The following is a 25,894-nucleotide window of genomic DNA, read 5'->3' on the forward strand; positions in this document are numbered from 1 at the left end:
GAGCTGTGTGCAGTGTGTGTGTGTGTGTGTGTGTGTGTGTGTGTGTGTGGACAGTGGAAGTGGCACTCACGTCCGTCAAACGGGTGACAAAGATGAAGGCCCCCGCGGAGTCCGGCCAGGCCAGCTGCAGCCAGATTTCGCGTACCTGACCGAAGCACGTCGTCACTTCCACGGCCGACGAGCTGTGTTTGGCCTGCTGCACGGGCTCCAGCTGCTCACGAGGCGCACAGAACACGCGCGTGTCCGCGGAGGAAACAGTCAACGGGTTTTTCAAGACTATGTAAAAGTCATACCCAAATATACCAAATATTTTTGGGTTCTATGGTACTTTATTTACAAGGTCTACATAAACAATTAGAAGCGCATCGCAAAGTTGTTTTTTAAGGCAGCTTGACAGATGTTTTCTACTATTGCATTTGTCAATGAAGTATCCATAACTGTTGTATGTAGAGATAATGAATGCTTGAGTATAACAAAGGTGTACTCATATTCAACGATATGTCGCATTTTCTCTTAGGTTTTAAGACATTTATATGACCAGTTTTCACCTTCTTGTGTAGAAACAGTTTTAAAAAACACCTTTTACTTACTTACTACTTAAAAACCACCCCACAAAATATCTGACCCAATTGTCCAAGTCTCTCTACCTGATCTGTGTCCACTGCTCTCCGCATCCTGTCGCAGGATCTGTCGTGAACGATCTGCAGCCACTTGTGAATGGACGACTTGAACCAGTTGTGAAAGCCCGTCAAGGCCAACATTTTAGCATCCCTGTACGAGGAGAACACAGATCACAGATGAATCCAAGGCTGAAGGCAAAGTTTGACTCGGGGACTTTTCAAGCGAAGAACCGCCGGGTCAGAGCCTTTCGCACGCTGCTACGCGTGAATACAGTCGTTAGGCGAACGGGAAAAAAACCAACTTGAGTGGGAGGAACTCCCGGTAGCCTTTGAGGACTTTCAAGGACATGAAGAGCTCAAAGATGGTCTCTCCCATTGTTTGAGTCAGTCTGGAGCTCTCCTGCTCCAGGGTCCCACACACCCGCTCCATTGCTACGTTCACATCGTCAGCTGCCTGGAGGGCGAAAGAAACGCGACTGCGATTGAGCACAGTGTCAAAAGTTAGCAGTAACGATACGGGATGGCTTCAAAGTTTCGACTTTTTGTTTTTGTTTTTACATTTTCAATGACATACCTGTTTCTCCAGCTGCCTGTATGATATGCTGAAGAAATCTACCTTCACAGCACTGTGAGCATAAAAAAAAAACACAAAGGTCGCAATGGCTTCAGTGTGGCAGGAAGCAGACAATACTTCCTCTAAGATTTGTATTAATATCCACCTGTAGAAGAGTTTGTTGTAGATTTTCTGGGCCCTCTGTATGTCTGCACACACAGCGTCCACCACTTGAACCAGCTTCTTCAGCTGCTCTTCCAGAGTCTACATTTAAAAACAAACAAAAAAAAACAATGAGCCTCCTGGATGTCAAATACATTCAAAAGCACAGTCAGTCAACATGGACCAGTTTAAACTTACCCCATCCTCTGGCCTATGACGTGCAATTAAGCTCTCATACCACTCGGCAGTTCCTTTCTGTCGAAATAATTTCACGGATGAAGAAGATTGGAAGGGTTAATTATGTAACGCATGCGTACTCTGCGCCTACAAATGTGTTGAATGCATTTTTTCAGCTGCATGAAAAGCATCTTCTTTGTACTTTTCTTGGTACTTTGCTGCTTTAACAAAAACAAACCAGCTCTACGGTACACTACTCTGCACTCTGTGATTGGAAGCCATCTATTGTGTTCGATATATATATATTATCATATAACATTCCACCGTTTGATGGTATAAATTTGTGCCTATGCTGTTTTCATGCAGTACAAATTATAAGGGGATCTGCAACGGGACATGTATCTCACCTGTAGTGGTCCAGAGCTCAACAGGGTCCCTTTAAGTAAACTTGCTTTATTGTTAACTTTCCAGTTTAGCATATTCCATTGTTTACCTTGACAGCAGTAGTGATGTCCAAATGCAGTTCATTTCGAAGAGGACACACGGTCTTGAACGCCCGCATGTTTTGCATGTAGCCAATCCCCCTGCCATGCACAGACAGGAAACAGCATTACAGTACGATGTCAAATCAATAAGACAGCTTTCAGGTCACTGTACTTGTGGGGTCCAATGCCTTCATGGGGACCAAAATGCCGGACCCCATGAAATTTAAATGCGGCTAGCGTCCCACAAAATCCAAAATAGACATGAATGTACTGTATTGTGTGTTTCTGAGAGGTGTATAAAATCTTCTACGGGGCATCGATCTCCGCGGAGAGCTCGACTTCTCGAGTCCGACACAGCAGCGCGTGTCTTCGGTAATTACTCGATTTTACCGGCTGGCATTTATGCGAAACAGACTCACTAAGTTCGTGCATATCACTGCTCAAACTTCCTTCTTTGTTTTGTTTGATGGGACCTGGAACAATGTGTCTCGAATATCAGAGCATGGATTTCAATGAAATTCCACCGCGGACATTCATGGTCTCCATAGGATGAACGTTTGTGATTTTGGTGTTTTTCCTGAGCTACAATTGACACGTGTACAGCTGTTTATCTAAATCTGTTATCTTCGGTTTGATGCTCCGAAGGACCATATGGGCGTCACGCGCGCATGTATGACAGGGTTTGGCCACTGATTTCACTGGTGAAAGGGATGCATTATTATTATTCCCTGTCATATTGACCTCACTGTGTAAAGTGCCATGAGACAATGTATGTTGTGATCTGGCGCTATACAAATAAAATTGAATTGAATTATGTGATTTAGAGAATAATACGTTTGCGCATTGGTCAAAACGCACCTTGTTGCCTATGACCACAACATGTTAGAATAAATAACCCCTAAATTGAATTTGTGGCCAGGAACACTTGATTAACATCTCCGACACTGCTTCCGCCACAGAGTGTGACAAGCCGGTCGTCGTCGCCGCCCCGTGCGTGTTGGGGTGAGAGTCTGAGCGTGCTCTGGCGAGGCAACGAGAAGCGATGGCAGTGTGACTTTACCTCAGCATGAGCTCGTAGCGGGTAATGGCCGCGGCGCTGGTGCACGGGAAAACCTGACGCATGTTCTTCATCAGGCTCAGGCAGTGCTCCGTGTACAGCCGGAAGCTGTCTGACAGCTGCCTCTCCTGGACACAGGAAGAGGGCCCCCTCAGTTATACGCAGGCTTGTAGGGGAAAAAAAGCCCAACCTGGATGGATGTCAGTGAAGAGCTGCGCTAATGAGGTGACTGTTTCCAGATCATGAAAGGTCTCTACCTACTGGGAGGCACAACGGCGGAGCACCTACCAGGTCGCCCCTCACGGCGGGAGGGTCCCACTCTGCATCGATGGTCCTCAGGAGGCGCAGCAGCAGGGAGTAGCACACCCTCTGGGTGCGATGGTGGCTGCTGTAGCACTGCCAGCGACTGGGACAGGGGGGGAAAACAAAACATTTACCTTCCACGTGGGAGCCGAAGCCTTCATATTTGATTTGATCAATTTCCCCCCTCCATTAACGCTCACATGATGGCCTGTTGGAGAGGTGAGAGATCCGTCTGCACAGCATGGTGAGTGAGCACAGTCCACGCTGGAGGACAAACCTGTCCGTTCCAGTTGTACGGCTCCCTCTGGAATTATAGGTGGGAGATCGCCAAAGTCATCTCCAGCGCACTTTGACCGGCGTCAGGGGAATCTGTTTTGCTTTAGAAAACGCAACATAACTGCAGGAGGAGACTCACCTTAACGTGGGCGTGCTCGTACTCCACAATCTGACTCAGCAGTTTCTTGTGAACGGAGACGTTCGAGTCCCTCTGAGACAAAGTGGTGTCCCTCTGATTGAAAGAAACAAAACAAAACGAACATCGACAGGTTGCAATTCTTCATGATCACGCACTAAAGAGGTCGTCCCTTGGATCCCCGTCGCACAAACCTGGCTGGTGAAAAGCTTCAGCAGCAGGTGACATTCTCCCTGAACTTTGGACGCGCTCGACCGAGGCTCCAGCTTGAACCAGGTGTCGTAGCCGACGACCGGAATCTCCTGCAAGGGGGGAGACCGGCCGGATTAGCGGCACCGACGTACGTCCGGGGAAATCCATTGTGAATCTAACTGAGGTCGCGTTTGATCTGTCGCAGCGGCCCGCCGCCTCTGACGCGCAAAGAGTTCTGTTCTGAACTTCACACTCACATTCAGAGGGATGTTGATGCAGCCGAGGAAGTCGTCGGCGTTCTCCTCGGAGACCGCCGATGCAGAGCCGTTGGCGCGCACGGACTTCGCAATCTGCTTGAAATACCTGGCGAGAGGGCAGCGTGCGGGGGGGAGAAGAAGGTGACACTTTCTTGCTTGTCGCCTTTTCACTTTTTTTGCTTTTCATTGCAAGGTGCTTAGCGAATGGTCTTATCTGCAGACACTCACAAGTGGAACAAGAGCAGAATGAGTTTGATTTCCTGATGAAAGTTGGCCTTCTCAGGTTTTCAGCAGACACGTCTGCCATTTACTGATCTCTCCATGACCCAACAGAACTCTCTGTGTTCTCCGTGTGCACAGCTTTATTAACAGTGGCCTTTCCCATATGTCAGTCTCTCTTCAAGGTGAGAGACCGACTGATCCCAGATTTAACAAGCAGGAAGGTGTCAGTTTCTTTATCAGCATTAAATATGAACCCAGGCCTCCTAATTCATAAGGTGCAACATCTGTCTCAATTGAGATGGGAATGACCCTTTGACTGGCAGCTTCGAATCATCTATTGAATCCCGCAGTGCCGGCTGGATGATGAATCCATGAGGAATTACCAATATACATCTACACAAAGTGGGAATGTGGGCACCCTCTGAATAGGCGTAATTCGGGATTACATGATGTCGTTTCTTCTACCTGCCCATTCCTCGAAGTCCACTGACTTCATTGAGCTTCTTGCAGGCCTCAGCAACAGACACGTCATCGTCGTGATCCCTGAAAGTGAGATGAGTCAGAGGTTATTACCAGTGTCACATTTCCCTGGAGAACACAGTTACATTATCTTTGCACAGCAATTAGCTGAACGGAGAAGTGATGTTCTACAATCAATCAAGGCCCATTGTGGTTCAAGAAAAAGCATTAGCCTGCTCGGCGTTTACTGGAAGGCAAGAGCCAGCTCAGAGAAATCTGAAATTCTGATTAATAACTCTCCGTCCTGTCTGTTGTGTAACACGGCTCAGAGTTTTCAAGTCTGTGGCGAATCCAAAAGAGAGAAGATTTTCCAATCTACAGCTGATACGCCGAGACTAAAAGGAATCTTAAAAACTGTCCATTGTAACAAGAATCAATATTTTTTTCATCCAGCATAAAAAGACCTCTTCGCTTTGCTTGGAGATTGAATGTTATTGAAAGACAGAAATTTAATAACCCTTGGAAAATACTGTGAAATGAGATTGTGCCAAAGCTGAATACTTTTGTGAATGTTTTTGTTGAGTGAGACTTTTGTGTCTTTTTTCTGTCTGTGTATACAGTTCATATAGTTTCTGTTATCTGCAATGCAAGAAATAATGTGAAATAATTTATTTCAGAGTTGTTTTTTTTACCTAATCCAACCCAACACAATATTATGAAAATTAATCTGAATCTTACCATATGTCCAAATGTAAGAGGTCATTGTGGGCATCATCTATTTCACTGTAAGAAATAAAATAAAAAAAAGAGGAAAGGGAAATCATCAGTGAAATCATCATTAATGAGTACACACTAACAATAAACACCTTTAGTGCTCCGTCCTCAGAGACGAGAAATGTGCTGCACTGGTCACGTGACTGACAGCATTGGGTGTTGGCGTGAAAAAAAACGAAACTGTGAATCCTTTGTGTCACACATGTCACCCCGTCCGGTAATTTGTAAAGGAGATAATAATAAAGTGCTGCACTCACAACACAAAGTGCTCGTCCCACACCGGATTGAGGGTCTCCGGTTTGACCTCGGTCACGTGGATGCACCTGGCGGGCAGCACCTCCTTGGTGCTGGAGCGTTTCTCCAGCTTCTCCTTCCTCTTCCTGAAGCTGAACTTTCTCTCCTTCCTCTCCTCCACCTCCCGGGGGCTCTGGCCCACCAGGATTCCCAGCATGCAGTAGGGGTCGCTGTACCCTGGCCGGCCGCAACATGGCACAAAGCAAAAGGTCATTGCACACGTGAAACGGACGACGATGTTATGGGCCGCGAGAGGGGCGACGCCATCGCCACAGGTACAATCCGTGTGGTGTACTGTAATCTGAAGCGAGTGGACGTCGGTCGCCCGGTTTGAGTTTTATTCCAGCTCACGTTGGAGAGTGGACATAACCTGGTTTGATATGTTTGAGGGAAGTAACGGAACATCCACAGTCAGCTTTATAAAATACTACAAAAGAACGATAATATATTAATAAAATTGATCAGCTCTTCAATAACACAAAATGTATTGTTTTGTTACTGACATAATATGCGGTAGGTCACACATCATATATTACACAATATATATTATATACATATTCTATACACATTCAACCAATACGTTTATCAATTCAGGTTTGTGTCTTTCTTCCATTGAGATTTCATACCAAGAGCCTGTCCACCCCAGGCTAATTATATAATATATATTATAATATGACACATTTTAGCTCATTACATGCGTTACCATGCATGGAAAGATGAAAAGAAGGTGCACATAACAGATATTCATTTCGATGACACGCTATGTAAGTCTCAATTAGAATATGAGGCTTAACATTTGCCAACGCAGATTTAATTTAAGACAGCCACAGATTTTTTTTATAAAGTTTCAAAACTTGTTTCACTACGAATCCTAAATGGCTGTGAACTCTCTCATTGTGTCACTTGTGCATGTGTCCGAAATGTTGCACTTTTATCTCTTCGGCTTCTCTACACTTACATAGAGGACATTAGTTATTGTAAAATCCAAACATGTTCATATGAACAGAAACTGAATATAAAGTGATACTTTTACCCAGTCAGTTCCTTTTATTTAGGCTTCAGTCGTAGATCAACTACAGCGTCTATCACTGAAAACTGATTTTGTGAAATTATACTGTAGCTTTTCAGCATGACACCTCAAAAGGTCATGGACACTTTGGTATCATACCCCTCGTGTGTCGTATTAGACCCACAACATCGCTCGTGTTATCACTACAGAGTGCACTTATCTAAGTCTATTGTCCTCAAGTGCTGAAAACTATACAGCGGAGGCCGAGAGTGAGCGCAGTTTAAACCTTCAATCCCACATTGTGGCCCGATATTCCACAGGACACTTTTGTTTGCAATTCATCAAAGGCTTATTTCTAACGCTTGAAAGATCTCACCATTCGCGTCCTTGGCCATCAGATTCTTTGCTTTCATGACAGAAACTCTCAAGGAAAAACTGGCTCGCTGCGGGGGGGGAAAAAGGAAATCACAAGCTGCTCAGTGACAAACTGTGAACGCGATAAGAGCCAAGGTCATGCAGTGAGCGCGTTACGGTGCATTTATAGTACGTCATTCTGAATATCAGCATGCGATAGAAACGAGTGTGAAAAAATGAATCGACGCCACTATGCTTCATCTGGTTTCTCACAGCTTGGTGAGTCACGAGGCAGAAAAGACTCAATGTCCCACCAAAAGCGGACTAACCCAAACATATTCACTCCGTCACACCGTTTTTCAAAAGGGCTCACGGTTCCTAACAGACACATTTGAAGAGTCCCTGGCAGTCAAGCGCAGAAGAACTCTCCAAGGGCATTAGCGCATCGCGGCTCTCCGGACCGTGCTTTCACCTTATTACGACTGCAATGTTCAAACTATCTGCATCAGAAGATATCAGTGGAAACACCTGAGATTCCAACGTCAAAATGTACCAATATGACACACATAGTCTTGTATAACTAAATAACTGCATGTTCATATCAGCACGGGATGGAAATGAAGTAGTACCTCACCTTGGATTCTTGGACTTTCTGGAGAATGATGTCGTGTTCTTCTTCGCCCATATCAAACACCTTGGTGAGAGGACCGCACACCAAACACAGCATATATGCATCAATATATGTAATAGAAAATATTCAGCTTCCTAAGAATTAACAAAAAAAAAAACGGACATGTACTGCCCCCCCCCCAAAAAAAACACCCACTTTAAACATCACTGAAATTCTTTAATAACATCTTCGGTTATGTCAGAGCCTCTGTCAGCACCCGACCTGCTGGGAACACACACCTTGAAGAAACACACACACACACACACACACACACACACACACACACAGCCCCTAACTCCGGACATAAGAGGCCAAAATCATCAGCACGACATCTGAACCGATGTAATGTCGTTGCTCGCGGTGACGCTGCTTCTGATGTGGAATCGGCCGAGATCATCTGCCTCGGAGATTTGCGGCCTCACGACAGATTTGCGGCACAATGGAGCTGGTTAGTTTTTCCGATGCGTCTACGATCGATGGATGAGACGAGACCAGATGAATGACGATTAGATAGACGGACGGACGGACGGAAGGACGGATGGATACCTTCAGCAGGTAGGCAAACAGCTCTTCGTCACTCTTCACATGTTCCGGCGGAGGCACGCCGACCCTGTTGACCACCGTGTACACAGCTTCCTCATACAGCAGGTCCAGCTACATGAAGAAGAAAAAAACACGCTCCACTTAATAACAACCCTTCAGAAATAAAAGCTCGCGTTCCTTTGACTTCACGCTTTCTGCTCTGCTGCGCGTCAAAAGCGGGGATGAAAACAACAACAACAACAACAGCAACAACAACTGCGCTCTATTATTGTGACTTTTCAAATGAATTCCCCGCTGCTGAAACGACGGTGAGACACACAAAGGGGCCGAGCCGACGCACCTCTGTCCTGCTGATTCTGTCGGGGATGAAGGCCTGGTCCACATGCTCTTGGGGCGGCGGCACTGTGCAGGCCACTCTCTGGCACTGTGACGGGACAAAAACCAGTTCAGACAAAGGGGAGCGTGGGTGTTCCGAGTGAGAACTGGAGAGAGGAGACGATACGGTCAGAGCAAGAACGAACAGTTGACCCTCAATCATCCCTTTACTCAACGGGTACACTCTTACCTCGATTCCTTTACTCTTGCCTTCCAGTGATGGTATTCAAAAATATGACAAAGCTTCACAAATGATGAGTCACACCAAAGGGGTTTTCCTGACGTCATAATGCATCATATATCTAAGCTGTTGGACTTCAAATGCTGCTGATTATTCATTGTTCATTTAGCACATACATGTATCATGAATAATGCATTATTTCTTTTATAGACGTAGACATTTCCTTTGTTATATTTGTACGCTTGTATATCAATTTTTTTTTAATAATCTCAACGAGTGTGTCGTAGTCTGCTGCAGTACAATGACGATGAAGAGTCTTGCAGCTCATTATAACGTTTTTGTGTAAAAAAATGTAACCTAATTTTTGAAAATTAGGAGAGCAGATCAGAAAAGGAAGTTCTTAAAGGAGATAATGAAACAAAAGTGAAGTCCTCAAGCTCTCAGCAAACGTGTGAATAGGGCATCGTTGCCTCGTGTGCGGTGGCAGCAGGAGGAGCTGAACATAGCCGCTGACAGAAGCTGGTCACAGCTGAGCTTCCAGCGTTCGGGGCACCCGACTCAACCCGGGCCCTTCTGCCCACTGACGTCAGTCTGGCCACGGCCGGCGGTGTGACCAAATGACAGCGCCGGGGCCTTTCTCGCTACTCGCACGTGCTTGAAATATGCAACAGATTGAAAGGTAAAAAACATTGGGGGGGTGGGGGGGTTACCTCAGCCTGGGCAGCCCGCAGCATGTTCTCCTGTTTCTGAAGGACAGCATTCATACGCTCAAAGAACTCTGCGCTCTCCTCGGAAACCCTGCCAAGAAGAGGGATGCTGAATGACAATCCGGCTCTAAAGATGGAGATGAAACACTGGGAAAGAGAGGTGAATTTACACTCAGGCGGAGCGCACTCATCGCTGTAGCATCGGAACATTTTTCTAATGATCAAAAACACAGTGGGCTTCAGTGACACTACATCGCACCCTGTCTACGCAGGAGCATCTGTCAATAAAGATGATGTGTTTCCTCCTCGCGACCGGCTGCCAGCCTCCAACCGCTTGCAGTTCTGTTGATTATCTATCAAACGCCAACATAATCTCATGAAGCCGACCAAAAAAAAGCTGGGGTCTGGACCCAGAGCTGTGAACGCTCCAACATGTCTGCACTCCGCATCAACCGAGTTGATCTGCTATGGTGAGCGGAGCTCTGTGCGAAAATGCAAATTGTGTTTTCTGCTTCCTCCAGGTGTGAGTGAATCCCCGGACTCCCGCCGGCCCCAGTTGTCATGGTGATACGGGCAAATTCAGGGGGGAAGGGGTAGCTGGCTGAACACCTTGGGAATCACCTCTCCCTCCACCCCCCCTTCCAGCTCCAGCCTCCTCCCCGCAACATTATGCAGAAGAGCCGCTCACAGGGGCCCCGTCACGCTCCTTTATTAGCGTCATCGCATCACAGCGGGCGCGTGGCAGCCCATCCTAGCACCCACTGACTCTCACCATGGTGGGGAAGCGGATGGCAAAACCCCTGAGGTATTGATGAAGACTAATGGCCGCCACGCTGGGAGAGTTGATCAGGTTCGCACTGGCGACGAAAACCCACTAACAAATTAAAAGTGGAGTGCCTGACTCGTTGTAGGATAGATGCAATCTTGATGAAATCCTGCATATTTTGAAGACTGATGTCTATGAGTGTGTACAATTTGGTGCAGCTTGACTTAATTCAAGACGACTGTTGGGTCTGCGATATACGGAGTGCCAGTCTTGTCTTAATCTATGGAATATTATGGATTTATTGATTGCAAAGAATTACTTCAGATCGCTTTTGACTGGTACTGTCACTGGTATTCACAAGCCAGTGGCTTTTGGAAATCTTAAGTAAATACTTACCTGATGGTTCAATAATCAAAGTTGATGACAAACTTTTCTCTCGATCAAATGAACTTATTGTTTAGACATCATCAAAACTATTTTGCAAAAAAAGTTTGTACTTTCGTTAGTGGATATCGCTAAATACTAAAACTGTAAAAAAAAGAAAAGAAAAGTTGTTATTCTCATCTGAAACACCACCACGGCCAGTGTTTGAGACTTGAAACCACAGAAGCTGAGGCTACGGTCTGTGCATGGCTCCACAAACAAAGCTGTTCCGCTGAAACAGAGAGTGGACTCTTTTTTTTTCTTTTTTCGTCCTCATTTGCACATATAGTACAAATAAGCTTCAATAGACTGTGATACTTGGTTTAGGAGACACTCGATTCTCGCCTCATCCAATCTGAAACCATCCAGGGCATTCTTCCATCCACAAATCTGTCTCATCCTCAGTCAAACAGCTTGAGGATTTGTCCCGACAGTCTGGGATGTTTTGTTTTCGAGTTTTGGGGATGACGTGTTTAGGAGCAGAAATAAAGCCCAGCCAGTCAAAATACAGTTCATTTTGATCTGACGCACGCACGCACGCACGCACGCACGCACGCACGCACGCACGCACGCACGCACGCACGCACGCACGCACGCACGCACGCACGCACGCACGCACGCACGCACGCACGCACGCACGCACGCACGCACGCACGCACGCACGCACGCACGCACGCACGCACACACACACACACACACACACACACACACACACACACACACACACACACACACACACACACACACACACACACACACACACACACACACACACACACACACACACACACACACACACACACACACACACACACACACACACACACACGCTACCAGAATAACAAACCGATTCGATGTTGCTAGGAAACAGCCCCTTCTGATATCCATTCAAACTCTTCAATTAGGTTTCCCCATCTTCGGAGTCAATCAGAAGGACAGCATAAATAAACAAACATGAACATTGTGGGTTTTTTTAAACGTTGCTAACCGGGAGGTTGACCGTGACAGCAGAACCCTCACGTCAAACTTCAAAATAACACGGCAAAGGCAATTCATAGTGCAGCATGAAAAACAATGTGACGTCTGTATGCATTCTAATAAAAATAAGAGGATTTTTTAAAAATCGGATTCCTCACGGGTGTCGGTGAATAATATCAGCCTTCAGCTCCCATCGCAACTGTGACAAGGATCGTCCCCTCGACGCCACACACGAGACCGTCTTGTCTTGACTTCAATTACACAGGTTGGTGAAACAACAGAGCGCTACAGGTGAAAAAGGCTTCGGCGCCGTGGTACGATCACAACAGCTCCGATGGAAGCGCTCAATATTCATTCAGTAACTGGTGAGAGAACCGGCCGGTCTCTCGACTAGAAAATACTGACAGACTGAACCGTGGCCTGGGGGGGAAATGGTTTCCAACTTGGCGGCTTCCTCAGTTGTGTTTCGCAGTTGCTCACTGTGTGGGACAATGAGCGGCGGTCGGGTTTGAACCATTTTAAAACAGGCAAAGGGCCACTCTGAGATTTACAGACTTCAGGATGGAAGTTCGGATTAAAGCTATTCGTTGCTTATTCCTCAAACACACCAGTACTACAGCACCATCTACAGCTTAAGTATTGCTGAGGTCAAAGAAAAAAATCCCTGGATTGAAAGTGAAGCCAGTGTAGTGGATGTTCCTTCCTCTCATTGTATTACTTTCTTTTCACAGGACGATGCTTTTGTCTGTTCTAAATTGTCCTTACTGTCAATCTATGAATGAGACTGAACCAAGCTCGCGATTCAAATCCAGTGAAGTCTGGTGTGATACGACGTTCACGTGTTGTCGACAAACAACAGGCAAACAAAATATCAATTTCAATAGAAATGCCTGGGGGTTTTTTTTGCCGTATAACGCCTGGTCAAGCTCATCTCCGACAGTGTCGTGTGGATTTGACTTCATAACCCTCTCACATGGAGGCGTAAGGCGCATTTTGTTCGACTTAATTAAAAAGTGCCAGAGAGCTCAGCACTGACAGTCGACTGCACCGAGGGGTCAACAGCTCCGGACACAGCGGCCCACATCTACACGGCCTCATTTGCAAATTCTCAATTAAAGTGAGAGCGCAAGGCCGGTCGTAACATACGGTCCTGCCTCTAATGATGAGCGCTCAGGGAACAGCTCAGCTGAGGCTCTGTGTGAAAGCCGCAGCGCTAGGGAGCTGGAAAAGGGGAAATGAGAAAAAAAGGTGAGATACTGACAGTTCAAATCACTCGTCAAAGAAGAACACAAATGGGGTTCTGTCAGAGGAGGTTTTATATTAAACTCAAAAAAGAAATTAAAAATTAGAGATAGTTTTAACAAACAGGATTAACATTAAATAAAAAATATACATGAAACAAGTCCCCAAAAGGTCCTCTGTATAGGCATAGCATTGGTCTCTCCAATCCAAAATTGATCAGTCCTCAACACGGCATCTTAGGATATCTTCCATGTTAAAAATAGAAATAGTCGTCGTTACAAGTGTAAGTTCACATTGTGGCAGCAGCCCCGTGTTTAGGTTGCTATAGAAACCTTGGGTTCATACGATTACTTTTTTGGCTTCAGATGGAGCTTCAAAACAAGACTGATAAAAAAAACAAAAACAACGGATGCTTGACTATACCTGCGTCATGAAGCAAGGCAGGTAAAACTCCAAAAGAAAAACCTTTAACAGCAGAAGAAAAAAAATGGTGTAATCCTTGGAAAGGATCAGACAGGATCCAGAAGTCCAGTTTATTGTCCAACGCTGTCAAGGACACAGAGCTGACAAGCTACAAGTGACACGAGACAGTAATAAGACAACATCATAGGAGAAAACGTAAAAGTATAACAGGATATAAAAAATAATAATAGCAAAATACACATTTAAAAATAGGTACAGTACATAAAGCATACTATACACAGAAAACACAATACATATAAACAGTACATATACACATACATTAATAGATACGGACATACATATATACATACATACATACATATAGGTCATACAGTGTATGCACATTTATACAAAAAATAATAGGCAAATATGTATACTGTATATGCACGAGAATTTACATACACATACAATGACATAAACAAATCAACATATAACAAAGCAGTTGTTTGAAGCAAATGAAGTAAATAATTTGTTTGAGAAATTCACACTTATTTCTAACCTTAACGAAGACCATATTTATGTGTTGGACACACGTACCAAAAACGCAGTTACACGTACACATGAATTACAAAAGCACACACACAAGAAAACATACAGACATAACACGTAGAGGGTGATTGGGTCGTCTGTTTTATGTTTGCTGCGAAAATGTGCGTCTTTGTCAGATACATTGTGTAAATTTAAACAGTTTGTATGATTTAATTTGACCTTTTGTAAAAAAAAAGAAAAAAAGAACAACAACCATACACTCGTATCAATATGTTTTGTTTTTATTTCTTATTCATTCTAGTTTGCTTTAGGCGCCACGTTTTACTGTAATGTGCAAAGCATGTCTTGATGTTTTCGACGTTTCGTCTTCGTCGATCGAGTAAAGAAACAGAATTTCGCAGTGCTCTTGTGCAACCCACGCTGAAGGAGACGTTTGGACGTGAAAACCATGCGGTGTAAACTGATATACAAGTACGCAGCATTTGTGATCCCCTCAGAGCCTGACTGTGCATGTAATAGCGAGAGTGATGTGTCCTTGGGGGGGGGGGCACGGCCTCCTCACAGCAAGTCACTGTGGAACAAAAGCCAGCCACATTAAAACACTGGTGACAAGAAGTGATCTGTAGCTTAAGCAGGACGGAAAATAAATTAATAACACGGCAAGAATTATTGCTCTATGAGCCTTTGCTGCCAGTTTTTGACAAGCTGTCATAATTCTGAGCTACCCTCAGTGCAATTTAAAAAAAAAAAAATAAATGTATTGAAGCTTAATTATCCTTAATGGCAGCACTCAACTCAATAACAACTGTGGCTAGAAATGAAGTCACGGAGAAACTGGTGTTGTGTGCTGGAGACACTACGCATTGCTGAACCGCACTGTGCTTCTGTTGCTCGGCTCAGCTTGCGTCGTGTGCGACGGCGGTTGAGCAAAGTTCAACTTTTCGAAGCGCGCTCGACGCCAAGCGTCAATATGGAGGCGAGACTGACTATTGGGGAATCCCCCTGTTCTCTACGATGAGATATTGTTCACTTGCTGGGACACGAACCAGAGAAACCAACTACGTTGGATGCAAAAAAAGGTGTAATTTGATGAATGTGGGCGCTACCACTGACAGCCTACGCGAAAAACAAACCAAATGGGTGTCATGTCTGTAACTTGCTGGGGGACACGTTATGCAACGGGTGTGTGTGCCTGCCCACTGTGTAACGGTCCGTTCAGACCTAAAACGCGTTGCGCTCATCCATCATTTGTGTTTACTCGCGTGAGCACGCGCAAACTCCTTTGTCACTCGGGCATTGACGTTGACAACCTTCATCTTCAGTTGCGCGACATTTTCATCAGTGAACAACAGCAGAGAATTTACAGACATGAAACCTCGGCAAAACCATGACTCGCTATGCAAAATGAAAAAGCTGCAAGCGACGAATGTTCAGCAAATTCCCCACCGAAAAAAAAACCTTGTTGCGGCCAGATCCCAGTGACTGTACTCAGCGACAGGTATAAGTACACAAGTGATGCCCCCCAGTGACTCACCCGCGAGCCAAGGGTCCGGGACAGTGCGTGAGGGGGCTGCCGGGGCTGGGCGGCGGCGGCGGCTCCCTCCGGCCCCTCAGCGACTGGCTCCTCTGCACCTGCCGCAGCACGCTGCTCTTCAGGTCCAGCAGCGTTGTCATGATGTCTCACTGCGGACACAGAGAGCAAACATCAGGTTGACGAACACGCCAGCCGCGGGAACAATGATCGGCAGGGTTCCGGCGTGAAGGAGTCATCACCATCATCGGTGGGATCATATTCATGTAACTGGTTGTTTGTAGAAACACCGCCGGTTCAGGGGGTTTCTTGTGGTCGGATCAGCTGCCTAATCACCCCCTCGCTCTCTCTCCACGTAATTATACCCTTCCTCGGCGGAAGGTGTGCTCTAGGTCTGTCTGGCTGATGCCCCAAAGGTTTGCAATTTATCTTCCCCCTTTTAGTTCGGTCAGTTCGTAGTCACTCGACCTTTATTTATGGGACCACACTTTGTACAAAATATGCAAATCGAGGAGCCGCGGCGAGCTCGGAGCCATAAGACCTCCACAGGAGCAATGTCACATATCACATATCATTAAAAATAAAGAAGCCAGACAATAGAGCTAAGTAGACGCTACGCTTAGATGTGAGAGTTTTACAGATGGCTAATTTCAGTTGCGAGGTTTACAGGGAATTTAGTCAAATAATGAAGAGAGTAACAACTTGTGCGTACGTGTGCAACAAAGGTCACATGATCGAGGATCAAATATTTACACTTTCCTCCTCTTCCACAATAAAGATGTAACTTGCCACGTAAGCTGCCATGGCGCACCACGTCACGAGAGCGCAGACCTCTGCCGAGGCTGAGCAACGCCCAGCCTACACGCTTTTTCACCGGATACCACCTGTCGCCTATTGCCATGCCCAAAGACCTAAAAGAATTCACGTAAATCCGTCCTTGACTTTTTGAGTCCTCCTGCTAACAAACAAACAAACAAACAAACAAACCAAACTTATCACGTAACCGTCTTGGGCGGAGATAATTAGGATCATTCAGTGGAGCCGGTGAGTTTCCAACAGGGAAACTGGAAACTGCGGTTTTAATTGTGGGGTTGGTTGGACGTGAATGTGTTTTTTGTTTTTTTCTTCGACAAACGGTACAATCAAAAACAGTTGAAGCCGCAAAGCAGAAGATCACCTCCGCTGAGATGTTTGGGCGTTGACATGACGCGCTCAGCGGCAATCGGCGTCGCCCGACCACTGTGCATTTAGTTCATGTAGACAATGAAAAATGACACTGGTGGGTGTACCATACAGCGGTCTACCGTAAGAAATGCTTCAACATTTTTCGGAAAACACGTACGCTTTCTTGCAGATGGTCGGATCGGAGGAGTGAAGCCTCATTCACTTCTGTACAGTCGGTTGGCTTAGCAAGATGATTTTTCCTGAATCCCCTGTGCCTAAAATCCGTCATAAATGAATGTATGACATGGGAAATTATCAGTTTTAAATAGTATTAACCAGAAATATTAAAAACAGAACGTGATTGAGGAAAAAAGGAATACAGGCATATACATATATTCAACATTAAATAATTATTTTCTGGCAAATTTTAACGTATGGCAGCTTCTCACTCACAACCTGTCATTCTGTTTTGTGTAAGGAGAAAATTGAAATATTCTGCCTTTCACGTGACTAACTTCAGAGCCACATAATTAGTGCTATTATTTTTTTATGTCAACGCCTCTTTCATGAATTCATTATGTACCTCCTATATACGCCCATTATTGGGAGTTAATCCTTTGAATCTTGACAGAAGGTTGGGCGTCTATAAATACCTGCGGTTGGATATTGAAGCCAGTCACTAAGTCCTCACTGTCACAGAATACATTTATCAGTTTCAAGTGCATTTCAAGACACTGTGGAAGAAGGACCAATTATTTCAAGTGAAAAAAAACCAAACTGATTGCAAGGTTATTAATCACATAAATGACAGTGAATTCTACAGCTCACACATCTGCCTAGCAACTGGGGGGGGGGTGAAGCTTGACGCTCATGACTTTCATCCCTGCTCGTAGGGATAAAGGACTGACGAGGACACAAGAGAGAGGGTTTGATTGACGGAGAAGTTGCTTCAGAGGACCGTCAGACAGACGCAGACAGTCAGACGCCCTTTTCAACCCTTGACAGCCAATGTCTTTACATCTGTGTGAATGGGAAGCGATGAACCGTGGGCTGGGGGCCTTGTTCAGACTTTTCAAAAACCAGCAGAGGACACAATAGTCACTCTTGCTTTAAAAAAAAGTAACCGTAGCTGAGGACAATTAGCTCCGCGGGCTGGCGGAAAGAGATTCTCAGCTTTTTCTCTTCAATTTGAAGACGACACTCAAGGTTGGCTGTTTCGAAATCATAGTGATTACACCGAACGGATGTAGAAAAAGGGGAACCATATTGGCGGGTGTGACTGCTGTCAGTCAGCGCGGCACACAGTTCGGCTTTCCAGCTCGGACGAAGATGCCAGAAATTCATGGGTAGGAGTTGCTCCACTGGCTGAGCCAAAGGACGGTATATGTATGCCATCGATCCAGGAGGCTGACATCTGCTATCCATTTGGAGTGTCCACACTTCACTCGAGGAGACTGAAGTGTCGATACTCGTTCCGTGAAAGATATAATCAAAGGGTCTTTTGCAGCGCGCCACCAGCGAGCAACCGTTGGAATTTCCCTCTGTTTCCACTTCACATAGTGATTTCCTATATTTTCCCAACGTGACAGATATAGTGCCACTGTTTTCAATCATAAGGTGTGTATAAATATTCAGCTAAAGCCAAATGGTTGTCATAGGTTGTGATCCATTCTACACTGATTTATATTACAATAATAATGTACTAGGTTTAACTAAGACTCTCTAAGATTCATCATTTTTCTATCCATGATTTATTTATTGATGGTTCATCAACCGTAGGGTTGTGAACCTACATTCATATGTATCATGGATATATATATACATTTACTACTATATCTGACCTACACTCCGAAAACAGACTCTGGCTCAAAACTATGTCAAAAGCGCAACATGGCGGCAGCCGCATTAATTTTTGCACGGGAGGAAGTGGATATGCGACGTCCATCTTTACATATATACAGTCTCTGGTTTCTACATAAACCAAAGCCGGTGACACCGTTTTAAGTTTAGAATTCAATATTTTCACCATTAGACAGTTACTGTGCATCCATTGTATAGATTTAAAGTCCTGTTCGGGTGCTGAGAAACCACAAAAATTGCATTCATGTGCATCTTGCCTCTGAACATCACAGGCTTCGTGATTGTGAGGTGAGAAATTGTTCAACTCTTTATGTTCCACTGCGTGACTTCTGTTTTACTGACATGACATCTTTAGGAGCTGCAGAAATACCCGAGGCACGTTCCGTTGCTGTGCTAAAACAGGGGGGAAATGTTTTATAACTTCGAACTATGGTGAGACACACACACACACACACACACACACACACACACACTGCTCGAGCATCACATCACATCCGCTACATGCAGGCTGGTAAGCATTCGACGGGTGACAGCTAACAGGCACCGCAGAGCAGCTGTCTCCCAGGTGAACTCATTTCAATTACAGGAGTGGATCGCTCCCAACCGGATTTCACTCTGTCTCAGCCGTCAACCCCACAGTGGCAAAACGGGTCGACGTGCCACCGGCGGCGGGGCGCCCGGCTGCCAAGGAAACCCTGTCAAAGCCAAGTAAATGCCTTTTTCGCTACATTGGTGTCAAAGTCGTGCCAGGGAAACACTCGCTCGCCAGTGTCTCTCTCCTGTGAGAGCCGATGAGCCCGGCAGCCTAAGCCGCCTTGCTGATAGAAATGGAGTGTCTCTATGGTAACGGCAGACGGAAAAAGGAGCTGGTAAATACAGGTAAATGGAATTCTACAATGGCTGGTGAAAAAAAAAGAGATAAAAAGGGGACCGTTGATGTTATAATGCGTTCGCCTTAACGCAGCCAAACATGAGGAGCAATACATCAACACATGCAGGCCACAGTCTGGTCGCTTAACCGCCATACAGACGGTCCACGTGCATGCAAAATAATCCCTCCCCCTATATTGTATCTCAGTCTACCAATGTCACGTCACATCAGCTCAGAGTCATGGATCATTTTCAAGAATCAAGTGACGTTCCTGCATTCCTTTCCCGTTTTGACGTCTCCAAAGTATGCATCGGACAGAAGGCGGGTCGATCACGTAGCCAGGTTTACACTGTGTTCTGCAGCGGCCGCTCATTGGCAGCTTCAAACGGACTCGAGATTAGTCTTTGGGCGGTTTTGCAAAAAACCCACCTTTCTCGGTCATTAGTCTTTTGTTGTTTAGCTCTTCCCCTAAGTGTCTGTCTGAGCGTGAAAAGAGCTTCATCCTTTAGAGTGGGGAGTGTTTCAAAGGGGCTGGGACCGAGAGAGAGAGAGAGAGAGAGAGAGAGAGAGAGAGAGAGAGAGAGACAGAGAGGATAGAGGGGAAGAGACAGAGAGAGAATGGCTTCTGTTTCTTTGTCTTGAGAAAGAAATCTATGTAATTAGGAGCATGCATTTAATTTATTACATTCCCCCCGAGTCTCCAAAATGAAAAGGGGAAATATTAACCATCTCCTCCTAAGATGATATTGACAGTAATGTAATTGAATCAAATGCACATTATGACCCCCCCACACACACACACTCCAACTTCATTTAACCACATCAGATATACATTTAAACCATAACTCCAAAGCAGATTATTGCTCTAGTCTCACTTATGATAAAAACTATGACATTTAAGACGGCGCCAAAAGCCTCATCAGTGGCCATCGATGTGATTATGTGAGTGGTCGTTTAGGGATTTATAGACTTAATGGACCAGACTGTCACTTTCTGAGTCAAATCTTTAACAGGCTTTCCAGTGGATTTGATGCAGACGGGAGAAAAAAGGGGGGTAGACATTGCTGTGACCTATGCACCTGACGATAACGCAAAATCTATAATCCAGCAAAAGAAACAGTGCATCTGTTGCCGTCTCCTCCCGAAATCTCCCGGAGTCGGTGTTGTCAGGGCACATGACGGGCACTTTGACTCGGAAACTGATTGCCAGAGAGAGAAAAAAAAAATCCCAGGAATTGACGAGCTGTGTGAGCTTTTGCAAAGGGCGTCTGCGCCACAGCCGAGGAGGGGAAATCACCGAGAGCCGCGCGCGCACAGAAACTTAAACAATGGCGCACATCTTTGCTCATCAAGCCACAGATAATACATCCTTTGTCACCCTGAAAAACACTCACTCCAGCAGCCAACGCTGCGGTCAAAAATAGCAGCCACTCGGTCTCCACGCGGAGGCAATAATGCCACATCCATAGTAAAAAGACAAAAAAGACAAAAAAACAATCCGAATTTACAAGACAACAATACAAGTGACGCTCTGAAGTCATGCTATAATTAATTGCATACTTCCGAACAGAACTCTTCGTCTCTTTGACTGTGCAGCAGGGGGAAAACTCTGGGGAGGCAGCTTTTTCTCTCTTTTTTTTTTTTTTCAATAGACAGGTTTGATCCACCGTATAATAATAGGAGGTGATGATTAATTAATGACTAATGGACTCAAAATAATTATTCTAGAGTGGAGTTACGACCTCCACACGCCAGCTTCTTCACAAAAGGAGAGAGGGCCGCACATCATTTCGACCATCAAGCGAACAGGCAAAGATTGTTTCCGTGAATTACACATTCAGATATGTTAGAATTGTTCCTTTTTCTGTTTGACTGCAGCTAAATGCAGTTGATGAACTATAGAATGTGATTTTTTTTTTGTTTTTGTTTTTACTCCCCTTTTAATCTGCTGCACATCTGACCACTGTCAATATAAAAAAAAAATGCAAGTAAATTACAGGTTTGCAATTGCTGTTGCTATCACTGGGGTAAAAGATGGCTCTAGATGAAGTGGGTGTGTCTGTGTGTGTGTGTGTGTGTGTGTGTGTGTGTGTGTGTGTGTGTGAGTGAGTGAGTGAGTGAGTGAGTGAGAGAGAGAGAGCTCCACAGGCATCTCCCAATGCATAAAATTGATTTACACACACACACACACACACACACACACACACACACACACACACACACACACACACACACACACACACAGTATAAAGCTCAGCACGATCTGTGTGTCCGCTGCAAAAGGGGTTAAAATTAAATAATGATCAAAAGCTCTCAACCCTCTTTTCTTTTCTCAGAGAAATATGAGACTTATTGTAGGAAAATCTGTATGGCACCGCTTCAAATGCGAGTTTGCAAACGTTTCAAAGAGTTCATTTTGAAATGTTTGCAAACAGGCTCATGTGTAAAAAAGAAAAGAAAAAAAAAGCCAAATTTGATGATGCTTCATCTTTGTCTGATGTGATGCTGCTGCGTTGCAAAGGCGCGCGTGTGTGTGTGTGTGTGTGTGTGTGTGTGTGTGAGCACATACAAAAACACACAAATATGGTTGAAAACAACAACAATAAAGCAGAATCCCATGCAACCTTGTCCACCTGTTGGGAGTTTTCAGTAAAGCCAAGATTGTGCAACATTTCACCCAGATGGATCTCCACTCAGAGACAAACTTAAGCTGCCGATCAGGTTTCCGGCATCCTGTTGTGGATGTTTATAGATGCTACAGCTATCCAACAGCATCGTGTAGCATGGATGCAGATTTCCCTCTCACAACAAGTGGACCGGGTCCGGTCCCTTAGGTCGAAAGCCCCGCCTCACGGGATCCATCACATGTCACTCACACACATTCTTTCATATCACCTGGGCAACAGCAGAACTTTAGAAGATTCCTTGAAAAAAACAAAAAAACAAAAACAAAGGGCTTAAATTCTAATTATTTTTTCTAACTCCTGTGAGATCAACAGGTGCAAATGAACCAGCCTGCACAAAGACAGCACGAGTCTGTGCAGCTGACGCATTAAAAAAAATAAAATAATAATAATAATTTAAAAAAAAAACATGGTTCAAAAGATTGCTTTAATCATCCAAAAGGCGTACAGAGGCAATTTTTTCTCGTGACGTTGAATTGGAAAAAGGGAGTGTGTGAGCGCTCCGCTCACCTGAGTGTCAGGAGCAGGTCCCCGGTGTGGAGGCTGGTCGCTGCCGCCGCTGCGCGTGCCACTGACTCTCCGGGAATGTGCGGCGTCGCTCGCGCCAGCAGGAAGCAGTTGTTCTTCTCGGAACGTGAGGCGCACAAAAACTTTTGTGACTCACTGCGTTTGGATGTTCTTTCCCCCTCTGGTGAAAGACAAACAGACAAACGATCTTTTTCTTCTCTTCTTTCTCCCCCCCCCCGCCACCAGTCGGTGTGGGGCTCGCGCGCCACAGACGCCCGCCCAAATATGGTCATGGGAAGTGCATCGAGACTTCAGGGCCGTCGACCACTGTCGGAAATCTCGCCACTGCGAGTTGACCCGCTACGGCCCCAAGACGGTGTGTTTGTGTCGGATTGTGTGCAACAGGCAGCTGGGAAAATAAATTGATGGATGCAGTCTCCGGGTCCGGAAAATAAAGCCAATGCTGAAGTGCCTGTATTCTCTGGAATGACCAGCAGAGGGCGACTCCACTGGTTTCTATAGAAGTCTATGAGAAGATGACCCTAATTATCACTTAATTTATAACGTCAGCAAACATTTCCCTGATGAGTTCAGGGTCTCAATCTGTAGTTGCAGGTCTTCTTTAATACAGCATGAAGTTCATTTTGTAAATGGTGCTCTCATTTATAATAAAATAGACAATAAACACTGTAAGCATTGGAGCATGGATTCAGGGTGATTGACAGATATTACCTTCCAATTGGTGCATGGTTGCAGGTGTAGGTGGGCGCCTCTCAGTCAGACCCACCCCTGCTCCTACGTCTGGTTCCAAAACAAAAACAAGATGGCGCTGGTCAAAATGATAAACTCAAGGCTTCAAAACGGCAGTAGGCACAACCCATGGGTGTGGTCACAGTGAGTTGCCACTTGAATCATTCTCTATAGGTTGTTGTTTAGTTTAATCCGTTGTAATGTAAATGTGACTACTGAAAAAGCTTATGTACATGAGGACTTCTTGGTATTGGATCTTTCTGGGAGCGCATATTTGGTTGGTTAGTAACTTTAACTGTTACTTTTGTGAAGTGGAGCCTCTCTAAACACTGTATCAACAATTTCAGTGGTTGTTAGAAGAGGGCAGGTATCTCTTTCTTTGGGACTGGGTATGTTACATTTGAAGATTAGCCTATACTTTCAAACCAAAAGGCAGTGGAAGTGAAAGAGTAGGGGTTCCCGGCGTGCACCTGAAGGCATCATTTGACTGTTGCTGAGGGACGTCGCCGAGAAAAATCCCCCCCAGCGACGGAGGTGAACAAGGTCCAGCTGTCAGTCACACTTAGATCCATGTATTTCTATTTCGTCCCGCTTAATTAGCCCCGCGCTTTAACGATGTCGTTATTTCCAAGCAACACTTGAACGGGATCTAAATACATTATGTTACTCAGGAGACAGGAAGTCATGGGCTTCACCTTGCCTACAGTCTCAACTGCTACAGCCTGGAAAAAAAACCAAAAAACATTTATCATCTTGCATGGTGTCTCACTATGTACATTTTTACCTACATTAATTGTTGGCCAGTGAAATATTTCAGCCTGTCCTGCCCAGCAATAATTGAAAAGAAGTGTAAACATTCGTTGGTATATAGTAAATCATATGTGTGACTTGACCCAAAATTCTCCTCATAATTACAATGACCAGTGGAAAAAATATGCATTTCGTATAAATCAATCATTTTCACTTGATTAAATACAGGATTCATTGGAAGATGAGATTAAATCCTGGCATTGATACCTGCTTTCTTCACCATGTGGTTGTCTGCATCAGTGCTCTGCAAAATGACACTCAGTACAGTAATATTTACAGCAGACGATGCACAGCAGTTTGAAGCCCTCGTATTATATAGGACAACGTCAGGCACTTTCTCGCTCGTCTGTTTGCATGTTAGGACACATGCGAGGAAGGGGCATGTGTACAAATGCTTTAAATAGGCACAGGAGCATTAATTATGTGCTTGCAGGGGGAGAGAGGTGTCTCTCTCTAAGCACAGACAGGATTTCACACATGGCCATTATAACGGCAGCCGCAGCCATCTCGGAGCGAAAAACCCTGATAATTCACGAATGGGTCCCCTCATCAGCATTCCACAGAGTCAAAGCTTGTCAGCGTCCTGCGATTGGGGAGTTTCCTTATCACTGTTTGCCCACAGTGATCTAAATAAGAGGAATTTCTGAAGCATTCATTATGGGGTGTGCAACAAATTAAAACCAGAGACTTAGTGAGGAAATTGGTTCACGACAACCAGGTAACATAAAATCAAATCTGTTTTGTTTGTGGAAACCGAGAGCGTTGCAAACACCAAATTGTTTAAAAGGTTGAGAAGCTTTTATTTTGGGCCTTTTTCCCTCTCCCGTGAAGGTCAAAACAAAAGCACAACACTTCAGCTGTACATTGGCTGAACACATAGACATTCAAGGTGTTAGTCCAGTATTAACAATTAATCCCACACCCACTGTTTTTCCAATTCAAAGCCAACGCTAATCAATACTTGGCCCTCGATTGGCTCGTGATTGGATAATTACCAATGTTAAGAGCCCTAGTTACAGTATGTAATTTTGACTTTGTCTTGTTTATCATTAATGCACGTTAGGATGGATTTTTCTCAGACTGAATGATAGCGCCTCCTGAGTCTGGAGAGTTACATCAGAATCTGTATCTAATGGACTAATGAGGAAAAAAAACAAACCCCAAAAAAAGAAGAAAGAAGTCGACCTCTCTGATTGTGATGTGTTTTGACATCATTTTTAAAAATCACAGCAAATTCGAGCAGAAGGCTTTTCCCTATGTTGAGTGATAAGACACACGTGACCCCTTTGCCTTGTTTCCATGGACACATCATTAGAGAACTTCCCCAGCTGGCTCCGACTGCTTGATGTGTCGACGGCGAATAACAAGCGAAAGATTTGGTTACAACCGAGAGGAAAGGCGAAACCGACTTTCAAATCCATCACGTCAGATTAAAGTCCTCTGACGTAACGTATTAAATTATAAAATGTGATTCTTTGGTGAATTGTTTTACTAATTGATGGAAATTGTGTAATTTGGCAAACCACTCAATGTCAAGTCACTGCACTCTCT

General features: G+C 44.9%; 1 protein-coding gene across 3 annotated transcripts in view; it reads right to left on the reverse strand.

Moving 5' to 3' along the window:
- The window catches only part of baiap3 (BAI1 associated protein 3), a 31,835-nt gene extending 8,585 nt beyond the window's left edge, over nt 1-23,250 (reverse strand). For 2 of the 3 annotated variants that reach the window (XR_004786044.2, XM_035616210.2), the window contains exons 1-23: nt 22,787-23,250; nt 15,701-15,849; nt 9,810-9,897; nt 8,884-8,967; nt 8,547-8,654; nt 7,965-8,024; nt 7,353-7,419; nt 5,931-6,144; nt 5,638-5,682; nt 4,906-4,983; nt 4,219-4,324; nt 3,964-4,071; nt 3,773-3,865; nt 3,558-3,661; nt 3,343-3,460; nt 3,058-3,182; nt 2,006-2,096; nt 1,534-1,590; nt 1,340-1,437; nt 1,195-1,246; nt 923-1,074; nt 648-771; nt 71-211 (exon numbers count right to left, since the gene is read on the reverse strand). Coding sequence is in view for 2 of the 3 variants with exons in the window: in XM_035616210.2 (XP_035472103.2) it covers nt 71-211; nt 648-771; nt 923-1,074; nt 1,195-1,246; nt 1,340-1,437; nt 1,534-1,590; nt 2,006-2,096; nt 3,058-3,182; nt 3,343-3,460; nt 3,558-3,661; nt 3,773-3,865; nt 3,964-4,071; nt 4,219-4,324; nt 4,906-4,983; nt 5,638-5,682; nt 5,931-6,144; nt 7,353-7,419; nt 7,965-8,024; nt 8,547-8,654; nt 8,884-8,967; nt 9,810-9,897; nt 15,701-15,840 (2,253 nt within the window). In the remaining variant the exon portion in view is untranslated. Of the gene's footprint in view, nt 1-70; nt 212-647; nt 772-922; nt 1,075-1,194; nt 1,247-1,339; nt 1,438-1,533; nt 1,591-2,005; nt 2,097-3,057; nt 3,183-3,342; nt 3,461-3,557; nt 3,662-3,772; nt 3,866-3,963; nt 4,072-4,218; nt 4,325-4,905; nt 4,984-5,637; nt 5,683-5,930; nt 6,145-7,352; nt 7,420-7,964; nt 8,025-8,546; nt 8,655-8,883; nt 8,968-9,809; nt 9,898-15,700; nt 15,850-22,487; nt 22,517-22,786 lie in introns of all 3 variants that reach the window. The other variant, XM_035616211.2, reaches the window with a different exon arrangement.
- Nucleotides 23,251-25,894: the final 2,644 nt, after the last annotated feature.

Source organism: Scophthalmus maximus, chromosome 17, assembly GCF_022379125.1.
Source record: "Scophthalmus maximus strain ysfricsl-2021 chromosome 17, ASM2237912v1, whole genome shotgun sequence".
Taxonomy (NCBI): domain Eukaryota; kingdom Metazoa; phylum Chordata; class Actinopteri; order Pleuronectiformes; family Scophthalmidae; genus Scophthalmus; species Scophthalmus maximus.